Raw genomic sequence first — 23,340 nt, 5'->3', positions numbered from 1 at the left:
GGAAAAGCTGGAGGAAAGCTTCTTTTATCTCAGTCACATTCAGTGTGATTGTTCATTATGAACACTTTTGCAGCTGATACCTGCTCTTGTTTTTCTCTGGTAGCTGGGCTGTTGGGTCCGAAGAAGTAACTTTTGTTTAAGTACTTGTTTTTAATGTCCTTAGATTTTTCCTCCCTTTTTTCTTTATCCTTGTGGAGCATCTTTCTGAACTGTTCAATATCTAGCCAGCACATGAGATCCATGCTACAAACAAATTTAAACAGAATGTTATTTTAATAGTGAGTTAATTTCATCAACATTCTAGGGAGTTACTAGTTTAACCACAAGCCACCAAAGTGTTCAAGTCCTAAATACCAGGTCAGATTGGACTGAAATGTTATGTCATTTTTTTCTTTGCCGGTACCATCTGGTGAGGTTGTGGCACTTGCTGAACAGGCTGATCAAACACACATCTTAGGAGTCTCATTTAGGGTCCCTTCTGGGCTACCCTGAAAGGAGTAATCTCCTCAATGTGCCACTGCTAAATCCAGCAGGGACTGTGAACCAGACCCATAGCGCAGAGCTCTCAGGCAGAAAGAAAAATTAAACAGATGAGAATCTGAAGCAGTACTGAGGCTGTGAGCCACCAAGAGACGAGTCGACACCTCTTGTTCTGCTTCCTTATCACATTGCCTGAGAAAAGAGCAGGGATGACAGCCGGGAACATCAGCCCCAGAAATCATCCCCTTCCTACCCCATGTAGGCAGAGAAAAACTATGTATGGTAAATCTTGTGTCTAGGGCGGTTTGTGGGCTACATTTTCAAAAATTACTGATTCTACTACTTATTTCATTATTCCCAGTAATGACAAATAATCTCCATGTGCAATTCTTGATCTATGTATTGTTCATAGTCTTTTGAGTGTATACTATCAATTTGTTTTAATAGGACATATATTGGTTTTGTTCTTTAAAACAGAGGACAGAATAAGTGACATACCTACAATTTCAGTTTAATTTGTATGACTGTTTTCTGATAGTATCTTACTAGCTGAAGTTTTGTGAGTATTTTAATGAGGATGTTCAATGTATTTGCAGCAGGAAGTATGAAACATTAAATTCAGACAATTCTGTTTCACTTTTCCATTCAGCTACTAACTGGCTTTTCCAAAGCATTAATCTATGAGTAAAACTTTTGAAAGCATCCGACTGATTTAAGAACAGATGTCCCCCTTTCAAAAGTATTTTGAGACCCTTACAGACCTAAGTTCTATTGAGGATGAAATTCTTTCATTTACTAGTTCCTCACAACATGAATAAGTTCACCCAAATGCAAACAATCCAAGTTACAGTTACTGTGGTTTATGGAGTTACTTCTTGGCATCTGCTTATGACAACTGATCAAATATGTCCCTTATTTAAATGCGAAATATATAATCTTAAACTGTGTTAGGTTAAACTGTTTACAGTGATGGCTTATCCTAGCACACTCTACTTTTTCTTTTCAACAGATCAGGAGCATGTGCATATTCAGTTAGTCTGGCAAGACTAACAAGTGGTAACTCACTAACCCAAAGTAACACAAATTGTCCTGCAATTGTGTGAATATACCCTATATATTTTTTAATATATTAATTAATGGAACTTTGTTTAGTTTACCAGAATTTGTGCCTAGGTACTCATCAGCCTTCCCAAAACTTGGGTCACTTACAATTGGGCAATAACAGAACCATAAATTTTAATGGAAAAGGCAAATGACACATTTGTTGTTTTTTGCTGAAATTTTCCAGACTGCGTTAGTTCTAGGATCCCTTCAGCTTATAGCACCATTAAGGATTTTTACTATAGCATGCCAGCTGGACTTCAGAGTTACTAGATCTGGACCCAGCTCTAAAACACTGTTTTGTGAGACTTTTTCAAATGTTTTTCCTCATCATTAATTTTTACAAAAGAAAATTTCTATGTAAGTTAAAAATTTCTCTGCCTGGCTCTGTCACTTAATATGATACTTGTCCATGATTAACAGAGAGGCCAGAAGTCCCAGATGCAGTTCAGCACACCTGTCCAGGACCCCATCCTAGCCAGTGACCTGTTGTGATTCCTACTGTTTCCCCAGTTAGAGAGGAACTCTAGACCAGCAGTCTCCAAAGTGGGGTGTGTGCACCCCAGGAGGTATGTGAGACAGTTCATTAGGAGGCAGGAAGAAAATATTAGAACTTCAGTATCACATTAATATACTTTATTAAAAAATAAATATGCATATATTGAGGGTTCATGCTCTTTACTGATGGGATGCATGACGAGAAAAGTTTGGAGACCATTGGTCTAGACAACTCAGAAGTCACTTGACCATAGACACCCACCGCATGAGAATCTCTATCTGAACTTATTACCTACAGTCTTTTTGTAGTCAGTGAGCAGATATAGCTGTCCTTAGAAATGATCCATCCAAACTGGTTTTAGATGTTACCTTCAGAATTAGAAGAATTGTGTCCAGAAGCATGTATTTCTCTCTCTGACTACAAAGAGAACCTATGATGATAAGCAGAAGTGATGACACTGAGTCTTGGCCAGAGGAATCCTGTGCTAGATACCCATCTCTGGACACTTTTAAAAAAGCTGACCAATATCCAAGCTAATGTAATAGCAGTGCTTGACTAGAAGCAATAGGCAATATGCAAAACATCAGCTCATGGGAACCTAGATTAAAGGAAGGAAATGACAATTTAAGGACATGATAGCAGTTACTTAAAAAGTATATTTGCCTTTTCCTAAAACAGGATAGAGATTAGTGTGGGGCTTGTGGGGGGTGATGGTGGGGGGTGGCGGCAGTTGCGGGGTTGGCAAACTGACATTTACTTCTGCTGGAACTTCTGTTTAGATCTTCATTTCTAAACAAATGGGCTCACTTTTTCAAAAACCCTACATAAACTGTATCTGCTACAAGATGATACCTTATTCTGTTCAGATCAGTGCAAACACACAGCTGCAGTTACTTTCACAACTGTGGGAATAACATGGCTGTCTTCTATTTGTACATTTTTATAACATCTAGCTTTAATCTTTAAAATGTACTAAATTAGATCTGTACTTAAAAATATAAATTTTTATTTATTATAGGCTAATTGCTCTACTCAGGGGTTTGCCACTAATCAAAGCAGAAACTGAAAGCAGAACTGTAATACAAACATGTTATGACAAGAGAATATTTACCCCCAAAATGTTAAGACAATTGAGTTGCCTGAACAATGTGCATGTGGATTTCATAAATATACAAACACATTCTTTAAAACAACTAAATCTTGTGAACATTTAGATAGCCAGGATCCCCAGCAAAAATTTCTTCTGAACTTAGAAATGGGTAAAATAATAATAACAAAGAAACGTACCCTGCAGAATGCTCATTAAGAAAAGCCCAGAACTGTTCTAACTTCATTTTGTCGTGGATCAGGTCAGATAGATTAGGACCTGTCGATTCTTTGTGAACTTGATGCAAGTGCTGATCTTCTTTGAGAGCATCAGGGTGGCATGGCAGACACGTGTCAGCAACAGTACTCTGAGGGAAGAAATTATTTCCCTTGCATAACTGCTTTTTTCATCTCTGTATTTTGCTCAGTCTAGGAATCCTTGCATTAGACAACTTTCCTCTACAACAGTTTTTGATTGCTGAGAAAAAAAATGAAGGCTCCAGCTCTTAATCAGCTTTAGTTCTATGTTTGCTTTAAACATACCAGTGTGTGTGGGTTCCATAATCAAATAAATCAATATATACCTGTAATTTACTTGAAATTCATATATTTACTCAAGAATAAGGGCCCAAAATACATTCCACAGACTTTAGTGAAAACTATCTCATTGACTGCAATTATACAGTGGTCTGATATTGATGTAACTGACAGAAGACCTGTATTCGTAATTAAAAAAAGGCTGTTAATCATTCCCCAAAATGAATGGTAGAAATCAGACTACTTGCCTCTCCAGACTGGGATTTGGTCAGTCTTTTATTGCTGATACGCAAAGTGTTAACCCCCTCTGATAGAAAGCATTTGTTTTTGTTAGTAGGTACTTGTCTTACCTCATCCTTCTTGGAACCACTCTCTTGATGCAAAGCCTGGAGCTTTCTAAAGTACACAGAGTCCAACTGTCGAGTTTCTTCCACCAGCTCCACCTAATAAAAATAATATCTTATGTCATCCCTACAGTACACATTATAGAAAGATGGAGAACTGGTCAGGCACTTTGCCAGTGACAGTGGACAGAAAAGAATACGTTTGCCAGTAATGAGGCTGATATTTAAAAGACACTAGAAGTCACATCCTTGTGACAAACAATTCAGTTAAAAGTTCTGGTAGAATAAAATTATAATGTAGATTAATTTAATGTAGATTTCCACAAAACACCACTAAATAACTATATCTTTAAGAAAAGAACTTTGTGTTTTAAAAATTACTCAATTATATTGTGTATATATTATATTATGTATATTGTGTCAGACTTACCTGATTGCCTATACCAGCAAATAGTGTGTCAAAGTGCCACTGAGAAACACAAAAAGGTCTTAAAACAATGACTTTCAGTGAGAAGTGTGAAAAAGATAGAGTGCCACAGACTTCCAGAAATGGAAACTTAAGATGCTATAATATCTAAACAATGAAGGTGAAAGCTTTCAGACTTTCAGTCTTGGCCCCTTCCTTAGTTTTATACCAGGTAATGCCTTAAAATAATAAATTGTGCATGATTAGAATTCATGAAGTATTGGCATTTTTAAACTAAATTAGAAGCCTTATATACATAACTAGAGCCGTTCTCCAGGTTATGTGCAAACATTCAGTAACTGCATAACGGACCAACGGTTTGGTGACCCTCTTGGCTGACTAAACCATTCAAATGCGGGTTTTAGGGTATTTAGCAAAATTGAGTCAATGTGTTATACCGATTAGCACATCCATTACAAAGATTAGAAAGCTGTGGTTTTATTATACAAGAGTTGATGTGCAAGGGAGAGAAGAGAGTTTTTAGATTAATATTCATTACGCTTTTGTCTAAGTGTGAATACCACACTAATCACCGTGTTATCTGAATGCCTTCAGGCTCAGTGTAACTCTATTCCACTGTTTTAAAGTGCTTTTGGGTATTCTTTCCTTTAAAAGAATAAGTAGTTTAAAAGTAAATAGGAAAATAATTCAGAACATTTTTCATAAAGTTTAAACAGAAAGCAGAGACAGGATGAGAGTCAACAATAAAAAGGAACACCCGTTTTCATGTTTCATTTAAAAATAAAAATATAGATACATACTGACCACGTCCCAAATAAACAATTTTGGACTCACCTAATTCTTGATAAAATATCTTGTTTCATTATGGGCCAAATATATCTTGCTGTATGGTAGAACAAAGGGGAAGAGTAGAGCCAGGGACTGAACAAAATACAAAGCAGACCTTGTCTCCTGTGCTGGGAAGGAGTGCGTCTAAGCATCAGGCTGCGCCTAGTACAAAGAGACTCGAGTGCCTCCTAGAACAGGTCGTTTTATGTCTGTGTATTATAACTCTTCAGAAACACATGTATTGTGCACTCAAAAGGATTAAGTTCTGGTTTTTCGTGCCCTGATTAAGAGGTTTGTGCTATTAGGGCACCGAGAAGTCTGCACGTAACTACACTTGCAAAGCAAAGCATCATCTAAACCGAAAAGGTAATAGATCATCCCTCTGTTAACTCAAGGAGGTATAAAATGACACGTGCACTAACTTAAAGCAAAAGTTTATATTTTCAGTTCTTACTCTGGAGGAATTCTTCCATCACTAGAAGCAATGAAAACACTCAGAGAGTGGTCAAAAGCAGAGTCCTTTTTATACAAAAATGATGTATACTAATAATCGATTGAGTCAATGACTTGACTTAGTGGGGACTGGCAATATATATTAGACAACTAGTACTGATAATACACATGGAAAATATAGATTTATGAAAGACTGTACTGTAAAACTAGCCTGAAAGTAAATAACATTTCAGATTAATGAAAGCAGTGGTCAATTGCACAGTATTCTGCAGGTCATAAGCAATTACAGCTGAAATAGCTTAGGAAAAAAAATTTATCAGAAAGCTTAGAAAAGATGCTGAAAAACAAAAATATTATTTTGCAGATGTGTTTGGATTAGTATATTTCATTTTAGTAAGTTTTTTTTCAATGTTCAAACTTTCAAAATTTCTTAAGGAAATTAAGTTATCACAGGATGAGAAGGAAAGTCCCCTTGTGAATTAATTAGAAGATAGAAAATAAAAAATAAAGAAATAAATTATGGGGTGGGGTTCCTATTGGAGTCTCACGGGGGTCTGTGCTGAGGTTGGTTTTTTAAACATTTAGAAATTATCTGGAAAAGCGGTGAGTGAGGATACAACAAAGTTTGCAAAATGATTCCACAGAGCAAAAAAATAAATTGACTGTGAAGAACTGCAGGATTTCAGGACACTTTAGCATCCGCATGATAAAAGGGCAGCTGAATTCAAGGACAATAAACATTAGGTCGTTCCAGTGAGCTCCAAATTAGGGCTTTCCATTAGTTGTTACTAGTAAAGAGATCTTGGAATCCTTGCAGTTGGCTGTTAGCTTACATTTGGCACATCCACTCAAAGTTCACCAGGAGTCAAAAGACAATTAGAAGCATAGGAACGATTAGGAAAGGAACAAAGAGCAAAACAGAAAACACAATTCTGATTCTGCCGCTGGGTAATCCTTAGTGCATCCCAGATCTCAAGTACTGCTTGTATCGCATCAAAATATAAAATAACAGATACAGATGGGGATGATAAGTGTAACTAAGGTATGGAACACCTTCTGTAAGAGGAGAGGTCAAATAGTCCAGGATTCCTGAGTTTCAAAGAAATGTAATTGAAGTTGGACACAACCAAAACACGTAAAAGCATAACAACATTGAGAATATGACAAGTTCCTCATGACATGCCAAACTGGCGTACCAGGTTAAATAACCGGCGTACCAGGTTAAATTATCAGGGAGAAGTCTGCAAACAAACTAAGGTAAGCTTTTCTTTTTTCTCCTGTTGCATGATTAAACCATGGAACCTACTACTACAGTGAGGCTGAAGATGTAAAATGACTCAAGACACATTCACATAAACCCATGGGGGGAAAAATCATCAAAGACTATTAAACATAAAAATCTGGATAAGAGCTCTGCTTCATTAGTCTTCTCAGTTGCAAGGTGCTGAAGCTGGCAATACTGCTGAATGTTTTTTTTCTGTTCTATATTCTTAAATGTTTTATACTGGCCACCACCTAAAAGGCCTAGAAAACTGTTCTCAACTTTGATTTTAGGCATCTGTTCTCCTAGTTGTTCATACATGCATGCATAATATCGTAAGAAAAATACATTGTACTACAGAACTTCCCCATTTAAAAATGTTTTGCAGGGGGCAGTGCATGCATGTTCTCATTACATGCTGACAGAAGTATCAGCAGTAAGTGATGATATTTCCTGTAAAAATGGAGATGCTTCATCTAAGGTCATAGTGGAGAAAAACAGGAACAAGAACTAACTTCCTGCGCTCCACCTCCTGATTCCCCATTGTAAGTTTCTCCTTCCATATCCAAGAGAGAGATGTTAAAGACTTGGAATTAGAAGTCTGATTACAACTGGTAACTTGCAGATAAGTTTACGAAGAGCGTAAAGCCACAGCATCCACCACTGCCTCCATCATTTCTTGTTCTTATTTGTCAAAAACAGAGTCAGGACTGCAGCCATCTCCTCCAATGTGCATGAGCCTGCAGGGGCTTTCTGGGATTAGAACTGAGTACACCACTGAGCCACCTACTTCAGGAAGCCTGCAGGGCACAGTTAGTCCTTACACAGCAGGGCAGCTACCTAAAAAGTATTGGGGGTACATACAGCTGGGTCACCATATCACATTTCCTCTTATGCTAAGCAGTAGCTGCATTTTCATTGTAAACACTAAGAAATACTCAATACAATTAATACGGACCTAGTATCACTGCACTGACACTCTAGAAACACAGCTTATTTTGTACTTATCATTAAAAACATAGAAGGCTTGTGGGCAATCTATCGTAAGAAAATTACTTTTTATCAATTATAAGATTGCAGATCCATGACACTTCCGGAGTGAAAGAGAAAATTTTGCCATAGCAAGATGCATTCCTCCCTAATTCACAGACCAAGAGGTCTACTGAAGCCTGACCTTCTTTTCAGATGGCAAGTCTGCTCACAGGAAGCTCAGTCTATTCCACACATTAGCTTAGAAAGGGGTAAGCAAAACATCCCATAATACTCCCTTCCTGACTATAAATGTAACAGGGTTGCATACGAAGGCTCTTGTAATTTTATTCCATGACATAAATATTTTTCACAGTATCATCCAGATCAGTTACCTTTCCATAAGTATATTTGTCTGCTTCCACCATCTTCGTCCATGGTTCTAGCAGAACAGTGAGGATATACTCTTCTGCTGGGTCAAAAAGATCCTCAAAAGCTGGGTCAATTTTCTGATAAATCATGTTTTTCTTACTCTGATGAAGTCCAATGTCCATACTGGCAGATGGGGCAATGTAAGTTGCATAAAGGAACTACAATAAAACAGAAGAAAACTGTTTCTTAGCTGTCATCCGTTCCAATGGTCACAGTCCGTTGAAGGAAAGAATGAATGCATATTTGTCCCCACTGCCCTGCTGTATATTCTGAATGTATATCTAATTACACCTGCCTTGTTTTACCAATAATACTATTTCGTCCAAAATTCAGTTATTGCCATAACTGACCTCCCTACTATTTTTACTCCTACTTGTTAAATTAGTTAGATCACAAAATAATGCTTAATGTAATTTTTGCTTGGAGGTATGTGGTTTATTCTTAATTAAATTCAGATAACCGCAATCAGTATAGCAACTGCACTATTCATGAAGTTGTATTGTTGTTTTGCAGAATATGTGCTGGGTCAGCTTGTGAGGGGTTTTTACTTCTTCTGAATAGATGGGAATTTGTAAATTTAAAGTTAAAATTAATGAAAAATTATAAGATTTCATTCTGTATGGAGATTCTCTTCCACAGTTCTTCAATATTAGTGAAGCTCCATCATGCTACAGGATCCATAACAGGAGATACCACTGCACAACTGAGGTCTAAATCCTCAGCAAAGCAAGGATTACCATCTGCTTTTTTATGAAGCACATAGTTTGACATTTAACATGTACAAACAGAAGAAAACTGAACCTGGAGAATGCTTCCTTCTCACTAGCAGCTCATTCTTGAAGTATAATTTTTTTTATTTATTTCAGATGAATTTTTTTTCCAAATAGTCCCCTAAGTCAAATTCTTGGGTTTTTAATGTTTCATAAATTGCTACGAAAAAAAAAAAAAAACCACATTGAAAAATCAGAGAAAAACACTTTCTTCCAGGAATATCTTGTAAGAAGATATGCCAGAATATCTTTCGAATACATCATGATTCTGAGTGCAGCTATGAACTCAAGTGAAAAAGGATGCTTATGTAATAAATTTCATATACATGTAAATGTTTTCTCTTCATATTGTCAAAGTCTAGTTTTCAAATACATGGACAGGGGATCAGATTAGTAGCATAAATCAGAATTTCTCTTTAGGATGGCACTGGAGAGCCCGTCTTCACTATTTATTATCACACAGTTTTGATAATGAAGGATGCAGGTTTCTGATAATTCTCATTTTCCTTATGTTGCTAAAATCCAGCTGTAACTAGCAGATGTACAAAGCAGTAAAAAAGAAGAAAATAATACATCTACTCTGTGTTCAAACACTAATAAAACACTGTTGGGTTTAAATTTCAAACACAGTAGGAGAATATTTGAGTACATTAAATAATTATGTTTCTGTTTGTTTTGAATGAAATTCTGATTTATAAGACTCTTTCTTTCAAGCAGCAACAGTACCAGCCTACATCCCGATTGTTTTGCACCTTAAAAATTTGAAACAGACCCTTTAGACTCCCCTGATATCAGGACGCTGAGGAATACAGGGCTATGATGGCTGGCATCCATCCCCCAGTCAGAACGTGTTGCGACTACTATATTTACCATCTGTGCAGGATTCCATCCCCTTTCTACACAGATCTAATCGCTGAAAGCAAAGATGGTTTGTGGCTATTGTGGCCCATATTATCAGTGCAGTAAAGACCTCCAGGTGTAAGGGTAAGGTCAGAGAGTGAGGACATCTACAGGAAGAGTCCTAGCTGAAGAACAAGACCACATTTATCCTAAATTATGCCCTTCTCAGCAAATCCCCAAATAATTTTAGATTTAACACAGTATTAATTAGATTCATAGTGATTTCAAAAGTTGGAAGTTATTTTGAAGAACCCTAACACTACTAAATTTTCAGTTACATCATGTTCTAGTCTGATCCAAATCATTTAACGTATAAAACAGCCAAATTAGAAAGGACCAGTCCAATGACAGGGAAATGTGGCATTTTTTAAAAGAGACATTTTAAAGAGGGGGTTAACAATTGTATTCGTCACTAGGGCTACATTGCTCCACCTGCTATGACTCATAAAACCACACAGGGTGTGTGTATATCAGTGAAAAGGGTCCAAGATAGGTCCTCAATAGTGTAACAGACATTTAACCTGATTTTTTAAATGACTGCTCGTTTTTAGCATAGTTTTAATAATAAAGCTGAAACAAACACTCCACAAGTTTACTGGGAGGAACTCTTCTTTCCCCCATGATTTCATATGAAATGGGTTAACTTGCATATATTTGCTACTCTTCTTCAGAGCTGACAAAAAATATCAGCCTACAGAGTCAGAAATTGCTCAGACTAAGGAAACTTTGGCCAAACACTATTGACAAGCTGCTCACATAAACCCTGTCTTTATATATTGCCGTATCTGCTTTACCTGCAGAAGTACCCCCAGTCCTGTATAATTTCACATGCAAACCTGCAACATAGTAAAGACAGACCTTTTTTTTCAAGAAAAAATAGTTAGGGCTGGTGTGAAGCAGAATTTTAGAGTTGGTTAAGCTACCTATAAGAGTGCACTTTTCCAAACTCAAAGGACCAGCCAGACCCATAGTGCTGTAATCAGGATGGCCTCTTCAGTTTTGAAGGACAGAGATTTACAGTGTCTGAGGATCTGGCATGATGCCATCTTTTTGCTTAAATTCTTGTAAGAATCCATTGCTATGGGATTTGACTCACCGAGTAGAAAGTATCACAAAGTGAGAAACTGAATGCATGCACTTGCTGATAGGGGAGAAATGAGAAGGAGCTTTCATCCCTGTCTCCCTTGCTTGAGGGTTCAGGTGCATCTGTAGATCTGCACTGATATGAATGCAAGGACTGCAGGAAAATCAACTGGAAAGTATTCTAGACATGCTAAAAAGGCAGAAAAGTGTCAGTGTTCACAACCTTCAACAGTGGGCAATGAAGTTAGTAAGGTATAGGGGGAAAATACATTTTATCCTTTGAAAAAGAATATTCATAGCCTTTTTTGACTCCCATGTCATGGAATTCTTGTGGTTTTCTGAATCTCAGTGGAACAGTGAAACTTGCATTTGCTAATCTCCTAAAGTATAAACAGGAAAAAATAGATTAAATGAACTTAAACGTTATTAGATTCATACAAAAATTTTAAGCGTGTGACGTCAAGTGCACATCATAATTTATTTGATGTTTTGTTCTTTTTGCAAAACACAAAGAATTTTCCTACCTGCCAGCTATACCTTTTTCTATAAATCTATTAGAATAAGTGATGGATTGAACCCAAAACCCTGTCTGGAAATCTGGTCAGAGTTTGCATCTTGAAATTACATATAATGGCACAAATCTGAAGATACAAAATGCTTAGGAAATTCAGATTAAGACCTTGGTCTCATTTATGACTTTCCAAATCAGGGATTGTTCCAGCCTTGGGTTTTGGTGTGAATTTATCCCCAGATGAGGCAGCTTTGGTAAGCAATCTCAGAATGACTACAACAAACACAAAAACATTTAAGTCCAAGTGCTTGAGTGCTTATATTGCTGCCCAAAAGCATAGATATTGCTCTGATCCAAATGAGGGCCTTGTGCAGCTGCTTGACAGAATCGTATGTTGAAAGAATACAATGCACTGGTTGGTCTTAAATAGAAAGGCTAAATTGCCTTAACCCCCATCATCACTTTCCACTAACATAAATCTTGTGTCTGACCCTAAAAGTTCACAGTGATGGTAACTCCCTTTATCTAAATTGATTCTAGTGTTAAAATACTGTACTTCCTATAACTGTATTAAATTTTCTAACTCTAAATAGCTATTTTTTTATTGAAAACTATGATATGTGTTTCTTTATTGCTTTTCTTTCCCAATTTATTTTACACTTCTGTGTGTAAGTTTATAGTGAATAACCATATACGTTCCTGGATGATTACCAGTATTCATCATTGTTCTTATCCATCAGATTTCATTCTCATCATAATTTCTTTGCTTGGATGAATTTATATACACCTTGGAATGCATTTCCTTACTCTATCATAAAGCTGAAATAAAAATGCCTGACAAATGAAACAATGAGTAGCAGATAGACAGCAATCCAGGTTTGCTCTTGTTTCTAACAGGAAGCAGGCAGAACATGTACAGAATACTCTGGATGTCTCTTTCTGTAATAAATACTAAAATATATATGACAATGTGTTGTGTGAATGTGATTCACATTCTCTTAGGAGTATCTTATTGTGCCAAAGGTGAGTGCAGAATTTGGGAAGGCATCTCTTCCATAAGCAGATCCTGTAGATTGGTTGCAGCTTGACTCTTTACCGTGTTCCAACGAAAACAAGAACAATTTTTGTGTAGCCTTAAAAGGCAAGCTTGAGAATGATACCAAATGTTGCAGCACATGTGTTGATTTGTTATGTTACATTTCAGCTGTTAGTTATGCTAATGGAACAGTTTCATGTATTTCGTTTTGATGTATTTACTTTAATGGCTATGTGTATGTAGCGCTCCACAATTGCCTGGTAATACTGATTGTACAATGTTCTGCTGTCACCACCAGGCCGGCACTGGAAATAAGATAAGTAAAAAAGACCGGAGCCTTAGTTTTCAGCCATGCAACCACTGCAGAAAGAGCGTAAGAGTGTAAGTGAAATGAAACCAAATTGAAAACCATCATGGACCGTAACCTAAGATCTGTCATGCAACAAAACATATAGGAAAATGAAGACACAGTCTAGATGTGATTAACTTGCAAGCCTGTTGTGAGCAGGGTCCCTAGCCACACACAGGCCTGGGCAGATACAGGAGACAGTCAGTCTTAGTGGAGTACAGTCAGTTGGTCTCAGCCTCAGGCTGTAAGTAGAGCTGGAGAGGAAAACAACTAAATAAGGTAGCAGTTCAAGTCGGCCAACATGTGACAAGAGAGAAGGAGTCGTCCATGCCTTGGACCCTGCTTGGAGTTTCTGTACAAACAACACTGATTCAGGTGAGAATTCTGGACAAGTATGCAAAATTCTGTCACTTGTCCCAGTAAAACCTCCGTGCAGGAAAAGAAGAAAAGTTCAAGGAAGTCCAGATGCTCACTAACATAAGCTGTACAAAGATATTATTCTCCACTGCTCTCTACAGATACTTGTTCCAATGACATATGCAGTAGCTTTGCTCTATTACAGCATATATTGAAATATGCAGGTAGGATATACTCCTACACAAAGTTTGCAGAGAAAAAAACAGACCAACATTTCACAAAGTGGTTTTAAAAGTTGCTTGGTGTACTTCTAATGATATCACATGACTGCAGCCTCCTTCCCTGGCAGTATGGGACTATTTTGTGCTCAGTGACAGCCATCAGCACCTATGGGCTGTGGTGAACCAGTTCACTTTTGGTTTATTCCCTGACTTAAAGTGTATGCTCATCTGTAGGAAATATCAGTGCTGCTTGACAGTAAATGAGGCTCTAAAGATCAAATGGGGGTGGGGTGTGGGGTTGACAACTGTGAAGAGAGCATAATGGTACCCTGAAAATCAGAAAAACAGGACTGCAAACTGAAAGACCTATTTTCATGACTAAGGTCATTATCTGAGGTCTGGACTGTGAGACCTGCAAGTCTAATCCACATGAGAGATGGAAGGAAAGGTGCAGCACAGTTACATGATTTAGTAAAAATATTATCTCTGATGTTAACACTAAGCAGACAGTTTCCAAATACGACAGAGTAGCAAAGGGGAGAGTAGGTAAACTGAGTATAATAGATAAGACTGGGAACAGACAGCAGAGCCTAGAACTCAAACTATGCGTGTTTAACATTTAAATCAAGAAATTCCATGGAAACATTCCAAAGAGCTTCTTTTATTGTCCACAACTCAGATTTACTTCAGCATGAGTTGTCAAGATTTGGAAACTTTTCTAATTTCTATCTTCTTTTCAGTCTATACAATGAATAAATGTAATTGTGAAGGGAATGAACAAATATATTTGTGAAGGGAAAACACACTATTTACAACTTACTTGAGCTTGCTTGCGTATTTTACAAGGGTGAAGAGTTTCTTGGTAGAATAGCTGATGATAAGCCTGTAGGTCAAACCAAAAGTACACACTGTTCTTCCACAACTAGAGATGAAAAATATTGTAAGTTATTGCTACCCAAAAATCACAGCTTTATAAAAGGCTGACTTTCCAATGCAAGTAATTATTTAGCTCCTTGGGGTCATCATAAATCAAGCTCAATTTAAGATGGATTTAATCTTCTGTTGTATATTGGCAGAAGGACAACATATTTAATAGCATTGTCACTGTGATACTATATCTTTTATTGTATCCTTTATGCATCATTGGTCATTAAAATTGTTAATATTGTAGTTAACATTTGAAGAGTAACCACATTTCAACGGCATAAAGCCAGTACTAAATAAGAAATGCTGATAATGGACACACAGAATTTGTGCCATGGTGTAATAGCATTTTGCAACAATAACCAAAACAATTAAATATTGTGTACTTGACATGTTACTGGGGCTATCATTACATTTTTATTACATGCATTTCTGAGGCACAGAGGCTTGGCCTCATTTCATAAATTCAAACAAACATCAAAAGACCTTTCAGGAGAAGGAGTCTAGATCTTTCCCCAAGTTCTTTGTTTTAATCATGTACTTATGGGGTTTTGATCTTTAAAATGCCCTGAAAACCCCATCACTGGACAATAAAGTGCTCCAAAAAGACAGGGGCAAGGAACTTTGCTTCACAAACTGAAGCCTGCCAGATCCGGCATATGAGTGAAACAGGCTCCACAGCTGTAGACAAAACCTTAAGTAAATTTTCAAAGGAGCCTGGCACCTGCAAAGGCTAGAGGACATGTGGGTGAGTGCCTATCTCTGATGAAAAACTAAGTTACTTTTGTTTAGATATCTATCTATACACATTTAACACTTTTAGCTGAAGGTATCCAGCTTTAGAAACATTGGCTCTTGCATTCTAGTAGCCAAAGACATTTCTAGCTACTGCTGCTGGATTCTGGGTTGTGCCAGCAGTGAAACAGATGTCCATCTTGATTGCATTCACATCTCCCCTAAAGACTCAATTTTTCTGCAAAGCCACTAAACACTGACTCAGATTCATAACTTGTTCCAACCAATCCTCAATTCACACCCAGCAATGAATGATGGATCTGCTGACTGCAGAGAAGAAATAGTGCTATGTTTCTCAGAAATCCAAGAAGCTTCATGGAAGCAGAAGAACGTTTTTAAAACGTTAGAGATTTTGGACATCACTAACCCAACAAGTAAGAAGGAGGGAGATTATCATGAGTAATAGCTTAGCAAATTTTCCATCTTTTTAAAAGATGTTTTTGTGGGTTAAGGCCTCATTTTTTCTGCCAAGTTAAAGGCTAGTTTTTAAAAATGATTAGTCTTTTTTTATCCCTGATGGTACAATCAGATTTCCAATAGGTTTGAGACAGTTAAGATCTGACAGCTTGGTTAAGACCTGTCATTAGTATGAATATACACATGAACAGTTTATTATTGTTGAGGGATTGGAGTCTCACAAGTAATAAGTCATCCAGTCATCAATCTTTCTTTCTCCTTTTTTTTTTTTTTTTTTTTCCAGTCTGACTGCCCTCTAAAACTTGGCATTCAGTCAATTGTGGACTAAATTATCACAGGGTAGGAAAATGCTCATACCTTATTCCCTGACTTCTCACAGAAGTGTGTGAAGTAGTAGCCTGCTCTGTTCTCCAAATAAAGAGACTGCAGCATGCTTTCCATTCTTGATCCCCTTAAGACAACACTGCCAGCAGCACTTTTCCCCTGGACAAAAAAAGTATAGTTATACAGCAAGAAACAAGAGGCTTTCATTATTTTCAAATGTCAGTACATTACAATGGAGGGCCATGCAGTGTGTTCAATTAGTATCTTCATCCCAAGAAACTAGGCTCCATTTTCTACAACATATGCAACTGATCATAGCTCTCCATACCATTTTCCCACTAAATAGTCACATCCAATGGAGTAAGTCTGATGAGTGAAGGCATGTAGAGCAGCAAAATGGCCATAACATCCCTTAGGTGGTTCCTCAATACTTCAAACAGAAAAACAAACCTGGTCTTAATTCTATCATTAACCCTTTAGCTGTGAATCCAGGGAATTCCAATGATACTAAACCATATCACTGAGCTGTCAAAAGTTGTCTCAGCTCAGCCTATTATGTTTTGAATTAAGAGAAGTTAACAGGTGGTTATTTGGTAAAGCTTCAAAACAATTAACTAGCATGGAACAAAAGATATGTCTCCTGGGGTTACACCACATCAGCAACAAAATCATGAGCATTTTAGGGGGCAAGAAATCCATGCGCTTTACTGTGGCTAGCTCCTGGAGTGTTCAAGGAAGAGTACATCCATTTTGACAACACTCACAGAGTAGCCAGAGGAGGTTGCAAAGGTAAATTAGCTTCTGATTATCACAAGAGAGAAACTTTGGCTGACTTGCTGTCTCTGATAGCAGAAGTGAGAGCAGATGAGTGTGGTGGCTAACAACCAGCTTCTTTCCAAACAGTAACAGGGATGGAGAAGCCAGACTTCTAAGGCAGAGTAGGAAGATCCCCCTCCCCCATATGAAGTTAAACTATGAATCCCTGCATTCCCTTTTGCATCATATTTGTGATGTCAAATGTTGGGCCCTGACTGTAGGTTCCAGTCTAGCCCTGTAAGTGTAAATGGGTAGCATTGTCCTCCCTCAGCCAGAGGGAAACTTTGAAAGTATATGATGAAGGTGTATAAAAACGAATAGTTCACGGTGGCAAATTTCCCCTAAATGCAAAGACTAGCTTTTTCTTCTGTCAAAATTAACAAAGAAGTAAAATTATTGCAGTGAAGTAATAAACAAAGTATGATTTTGTTGTGAAAAACAATCAATCGTGCTCAAATGATCAGCAGACTCCATGCATGTGTAAACAGGCCCAGATTTCATAATATGTTGGGGTTTTTTAGTTGTGAGGCCATGGGTATCAATACCTCCATGAAAGAGCAGACTGTTTTGAGACCATTCCACAAACATGAAAGGTTTTGGATATATTTTAAATTGCCAGATCTTGACATCTCACGCGTTCAATTTGTCAGCAATTTAACCGTTATTGAGCAAAGGCTCTTCTGTGCAGTCTGTCCTTCCTGAGGCTTGCTGGATTGAGAGCCTGCTTAGCAGGCAATAATTCAACAAAGAAAAGAATAAAGTACACAAGCAATAAAGAGGAATTGTACATGTGATGCATTTTCCCCTTATGAGTTTTACTATTTTAATGACTTTCTAGGGTAGATTCAGTTTTCACTGTAAGTCTGGTATACATTCCTATGCAACAATTCCACTGAAACATTTAACCAGTACATTTTCCATAATAGCCTACTGAACACATGGTCACCATGGAGAAGATCAACGCTTTCTAGTGAAAATAAACCTCTGTATGTGTGATGATTTCCTATCAAATAGTGACAGATACCACACAGAAAATGTTGATATTCTAATTATACCTCTGCATAAGGCATTGACATTCACATAATCAAACCAATTTCTCCCCATCATTGACTACTTCCCCTTTAATATTACAGAATAAAGTGTTTTAACCCGTGACTCAAGACAACTAATATTTTCAAGTAGTACTTACAGGGAGGAGCTCAGCATAGGTGTATTTTCTATGACTCTGGTATTTTGAGTCTTCAGTGTCATCCAAAGCTATGCACTGAATCATGTCTCTGCTCACTGACTTTGGCCTGGATCCACAAACAAACAAAACCTTCAATACATATTTAAGAAAAAACTAGGACTGCTGATAAAATAAACAACAATGAAGGGTCATGAGAGAGGCAAAATGACATAGTGAATAGTAGAGGAAAAAGTACATGGAGTTCAAATTTATAATAAATGCGAAAAAGTAGAGGAATACTTTTTCATGTGGCCCTGTGGAAATTACTGACACGGAATATTTTTGAGGGCGAGCACTGGAATGGGTTAAAAGAAGATTAATGTATGTAGAGAATATCAACTTTACACAAGAGAGTGTAAAACACTTGTATTTGGAGAAATAGTTTTTTTCCTGTTGTGGCACAAACAAACAAGAAACTAATCAGCCAGGGAGGAATTCTCCATGCGTGCGATCTGTACCATAACTGTGCTTCACTAAGCAGATGATTCTATTAAAGTATTCATTAAAACAGTAAGCTCTAAAAATGTTTCATAAATATTCAAAGTATGTTGGTGTGCAGAAAGATGTACAAGGGATTTTTGTACTTACCACTTTCTACTACTAGAAATGTCATCCTTTCGGGGGCTTTGACTTGATGGCAGGGTAGGTGATAATCTTGATGATCTCTTCGAAGAGAAATTTGGCATAGCTAGTTTTAATGAAGTTGTTGGTGATTTTGTTCTACTTTTCTAAAAGGCATAACAGCAAAATAAGGCAATTCTGATCATTTTTCCACCTTTGTGTTTTCTTAATGTTCTTATTAACTACTCAAAAACATTCAAGGGCTTTCAGAACTGTTTTTCCTTGTCAATCACAATATGTAAAACCACAAATTGCAAAAAGCTTCTCTGAATATCTTGCAAGATCTTTCAGCATACCTTAATATCCACTATAGCTTAAAAATTATGTTTTTAATGGGTAGAAATATGTTACGTGCATTTCTACAGAATTACAGAGGATGTCAGGTGAAGAATATGTGAACGTGTTTTGTGAATCTTTCCTAAGATGAAGTAGCTCACTGTAAGGCAGATACATTCATTCAGACTGGGAAAGAAAGGGGGCATTCTGCCACACCATCACTGACTTATTTTGAACAACATCATGCTTTGACTTTTTGGAGACAACAGTTGCATTCATAGTGTCCTCAGAAATTGACCCAGACTTGCTGCTCATTCTAAGCTCTTGCAAGCACAGTGCAGCTGGAAGACTCCAAAGTCCAGATTTCTCACAGAAGAATAAAGAAAAAAGCAGCAAGAAGAAATCCATCAGCTGATTCTGTGAGGTTCATAGGTGCCAGGTCATAGTTTTCTTCAAGGGCTGAACTCAACAGGGACTGGAAAACCTGCAGAGTTAGGATCCTGTCTGCCTGACCTGCAGCTAGTCCTGGGTCATTAGCACACCTTGTGAAGCCAGAACTAGTCTTTAAGAGGCAGCTGCTTCTGGCTCCCATTCCTGCTGTGATCAGCAGGAATCTGGCTCCTGAACCCAACTTCTTCTGAACAGGAAATCTATCCCACTGTTTTTCCTCCATTGCCTCCATGAATTAACTTTTTTACAAATAGAATCATAGTCTAAAACTATCCACCTCAAAGTAACAGAGATGTGTGTGAACAGATCTGTGGCATAGCCCACCCAGTTCTTGATACTGGAACCACAGTCTCGATTCACAATCTCCAAGTACCTTCTTCCCTGAGGCTTAACACTGCATTACTGGAAACCTGCAGCTTTTATTGCAGTTACCTCTCAAATTCAGACTTTCAAGGAGAAGAGTCAAAATTGAATTGGCCACCTGCAAGCTAGATGCTGTGAAAAGGTCTGTTTGTGTGGCTCATGGCCCTCTGAGAAGGCAAAAATCACATGTAGCTGATTGAAGGACTGTGGTGATAGAAAATGAGCAGAACTCTGCCCTTTCTACAAACATGAGGGGTAGATTCAGGATAACTGCAGTGAAGTTGTAAGGACTACTCTGTATTAAGATAAAGCTGATTGAAAGACAGAATCTGCACTGCTAGGTACTTATTTTGCAGTTCTGAGTATTTTGAACTAAAATATCTATCCAAAAGGCTTATTAAATAGCCAGAATGTAACTGAGAAGGTAATTTAACTCATTTTTTAGCAATCCATTGCATAAAATATAGTAATATTCTGTTGCATTTTTATATACAAACATCTGCAACAGACCAGCTTGCTAAATCTTGACACTCTAACAACAAAGTACCAAATTCTTGTTCCATTGAGTTCAAGGAGTTTTATCATTATTTTTGATGGGACGAGGCTTTGGTTTTCAGTGTTGTGGTCCTACTTACCTGAGGAAGGGAAGGTGTTATCCTAGGCACACAAGATTTAGGTGTAAATGGTAGAAGTGATACTATTTGTGGAAAAGGATCAATGTCCACCCTTGGTCTCTCTTGGTATGTGTGCCAGAGCTTCAGTTTTGCACTGGCAGTTTCTATTGCTGTTGAATGAGTGACACGAAATCTGGGAGCCCTAGGGAAAAAAAAAAAAAAAAGCTAATAAGTAGGACTTTCCCAAAACATTAAATACTGAGTGATTTGGCGGGGGGGGGGGGGGGGGTGTGTGTTTTTGGGTTTTTTTTTTATTCTCCCCATGATGGTATTTATTGTATCAAGATTTACTGCATCAGAAGCATAAGGAGTGTTTTCTTCTGTCCTGCCAGTTGCAGGGAATGATGGTGCGTGTAATCGGAGGAATGCAGAGATCAACACCTGTCTCTGGGCCTGGTATCACCAGCTGAATTTTGGGTTTTTTTATCAAGGGCCAGTTTACACGGCACCAAGCCTGCTGGCAACAGACAGGGTTCACCTCAAAGCAGGAAAAGGATCCTCAGTCAGGAGTTAGCAGGGCTCATTGAGAGAGCTTTAAAATAGGTTTGAAGGGGGAAGGAAATAAACCCAGACTCGGTAGAGATGAGCCTGGGGGTGGCATGCCAGGGTTGGAGACAAGATCAATAGCACAACTGAAGTGCATCTACACCCATGCACGCAGCATGGGCAACAAACAGGAGGAGCTGAGAGCCATTGTGCAGCAGGAAAACTACGGCATAGTTTGGAAACACGGTGGGATGAGTTGCACAACTGGAGTGCTGCAGTGGATGGCTATAAACTCTTCAGAAGGGATAGGCAAGGAAGGAGAGGTAGTGGGGTAGTCCTGTATGTTAGGGGGTGTTTGATGGTCTAGAGCTTAATGATGGTAACAACAAAGTCAAATGCGTATGGGTAAGGACCAGGGGGAGGGCCAACAAGGCAGATGTCATGGTGGGAGTCTGTTAGAGACCAGCTGGCCAGGATGAAGAAGCAGACAAAATATTATATAAGCAGCTGGGAGAAGCCTTGTAATCGCTAGCCCTTGTTCTCATGGAGGACTTCAAGTTACTGGATGTCTGCTGAAGGTACAACACAGTGGAGAGGAAATTGTCTCGGAGGTTCCTGGAGTGTGTGGAAGACACCTGCCTGGCACAGCTGGTGAGTGAGCCAGCCAGGGGAGATGCCCCCCGCTGGACCTGCTCTTTGCGACCAGAGAAGGACTGGTGGGCGATGTGGTGGTCAGAGGATGCCTTGGGCATAGCGATCATGAAATGTTTTTCAATTCTTAGAGAGGTAAGGAGGTGGGTCAGTAGAACTGCTGCCTTGGACTTCCAGAGGGCAGACTTTGGCTTGTTTAGGAGCCTGGTTGACAGAGTCCCTTGGGAGGCAGCCCTGAAGGGTCTGGAGCACAGGTCTTATGAGGAGCAGCTGAGGGAACTGGGGTTGCTTAGTCTGGAGAGGAGGAGGCTCGGGGGGACCTTACCACTCTGTAGCTACCTGAAAGGAGGCTGTAGGCAGATGGGGGTGGGTCTCCCAGGTAACAAGCAACAGGACAAGAGGAAACAGCTTCAAGTTGCACCAGGGGAGGTTTAGATTGGATATTAGGAAAAATTTCTTCAGTGAAAGAGTGGTCAAGCATTGGAACAGGCTGCCCACCAGGGATGTGATGTAATCAACATCCCTGGAAGTGTTTAAAAAATGCATAGATGCGGTGCTTAGGGACATGGTTTAATGATGGACTTGGCAGTGCTGGGTTAATGGTTGGACTTGATCTTAAAGGTCTTTTCCAGCCTAAGTGATACTATGATTCTAAGAGATGATGCTATAAGTACCTAGAATTAAAAGTTAGTCTTAAAGATATTTTTAGAAATTGCACTCTTCCAAACCTAAAAGAAAGCTACACATAAATAAACTTAGGTTGCAAATTCTGCACCATTACATAGTTGCCTTTTTATGAGTCTGCAGGAAGATATACCCCATCCATCCTACAGCAAAGAATAGGAAAGGATTGTAGGTCACAAGATACAGACCACAATTCTCATGAGGTTCTGCAGCAAAGTTCACAATTGCAGGCATTTGTTTATGCCTGCAATTTGTTGATCCCCCTTAGGGAGGAGACAAGACCTTCAAAACTTTAGGTTATGTTTTGGAAACACATTAGAATTTGTATTCTTGCTTAAGCTGTCAATATGTAAAAGGCATTTTATATGACAGACATTGAACAGTAAAGTTTCAGGGTCAAATTCCATATAGATGTATATGCAGAACATCCTCAGAAACTTGAGAAGGGCAATCTAGGGAATAGGTTAGGACAGAATTGGCCTTCTGTGCCTGGAGGGGTTTCTCTACCCTGCAGCCTAAAGTTTAATTGAATGGTATCCAAGGCAGCTATACATAAAGTAACTCAGATGCTCTGGCAGTAGAATAACAAGGGCTCAATAAGGCAGATTTACCCGGCTTCTCAGCAGATCGCAGTGTATTTTAGGCTCAGTCAAAAATTCGGAGGTAACATCTGCTACTATTTATGACATTGCTTCCTATAATTGCAATGAGATAAGTGAGATGAAACAAACCTAATATGCTTATCAGAGAAAAGGAAAATTTGTAAACAATAGATTCATGTTCATTTTTTCATACCAGTAAAGAAGTAGAGGTTTCAATACTTCAGGCTGAATCAGTCTTAAATGCCTTATATTCCACTGATCTCCATGCAGTAGATCAAGTCTGAGTAACACTTCTGAACCGAGGAAGAAGTCTCCACTGCTCAACAGATAGAGTTTTTTCATCTTACTGAGTTGCCTTGAGTCAACAAAAATAGTCACATAAACA

At 38.3% G+C, this 23,340-nt stretch overlaps 1 protein-coding gene across 1 annotated transcript in view; it reads right to left on the bottom strand.

Moving 5' to 3' along the window:
• Nucleotides 1–23,340, bottom strand: part of RGS22 (regulator of G protein signaling 22) — a 62,601-nt gene that overhangs the window by 18,349 nt on the left and 20,912 nt on the right. The window contains exons 8-17 of the mRNA XM_056330458.1: nucleotides 23,149–23,310; nucleotides 20,494–20,674; nucleotides 18,737–18,876; nucleotides 18,110–18,215; nucleotides 16,138–16,263; nucleotides 14,465–14,566; nucleotides 8,381–8,575; nucleotides 4,054–4,146; nucleotides 3,368–3,534; nucleotides 81–243 (exon numbers count right to left, since the gene is read on the bottom strand). Coding sequence (XP_056186433.1) covers nucleotides 81–243; nucleotides 3,368–3,534; nucleotides 4,054–4,146; nucleotides 8,381–8,575; nucleotides 14,465–14,566; nucleotides 16,138–16,263; nucleotides 18,110–18,215; nucleotides 18,737–18,876; nucleotides 20,494–20,674; nucleotides 23,149–23,310 — 1,435 coding nt within the window. The remainder of the gene's footprint in view (nucleotides 1–80; nucleotides 244–3,367; nucleotides 3,535–4,053; nucleotides 4,147–8,380; nucleotides 8,576–14,464; nucleotides 14,567–16,137; nucleotides 16,264–18,109; nucleotides 18,216–18,736; nucleotides 18,877–20,493; nucleotides 20,675–23,148; nucleotides 23,311–23,340) is intronic.

The sequence above is a fragment of the Falco biarmicus genome, chromosome 3 (genome assembly GCF_023638135.1).
Source record: "Falco biarmicus isolate bFalBia1 chromosome 3, bFalBia1.pri, whole genome shotgun sequence".
NCBI lineage: Eukaryota > Metazoa > Chordata > Aves > Falconiformes > Falconidae > Falco > Falco biarmicus.
Note: the sequence above shows the minus strand (reverse complement) of the source record. Positions and strands in the feature narration are given on the sequence as shown.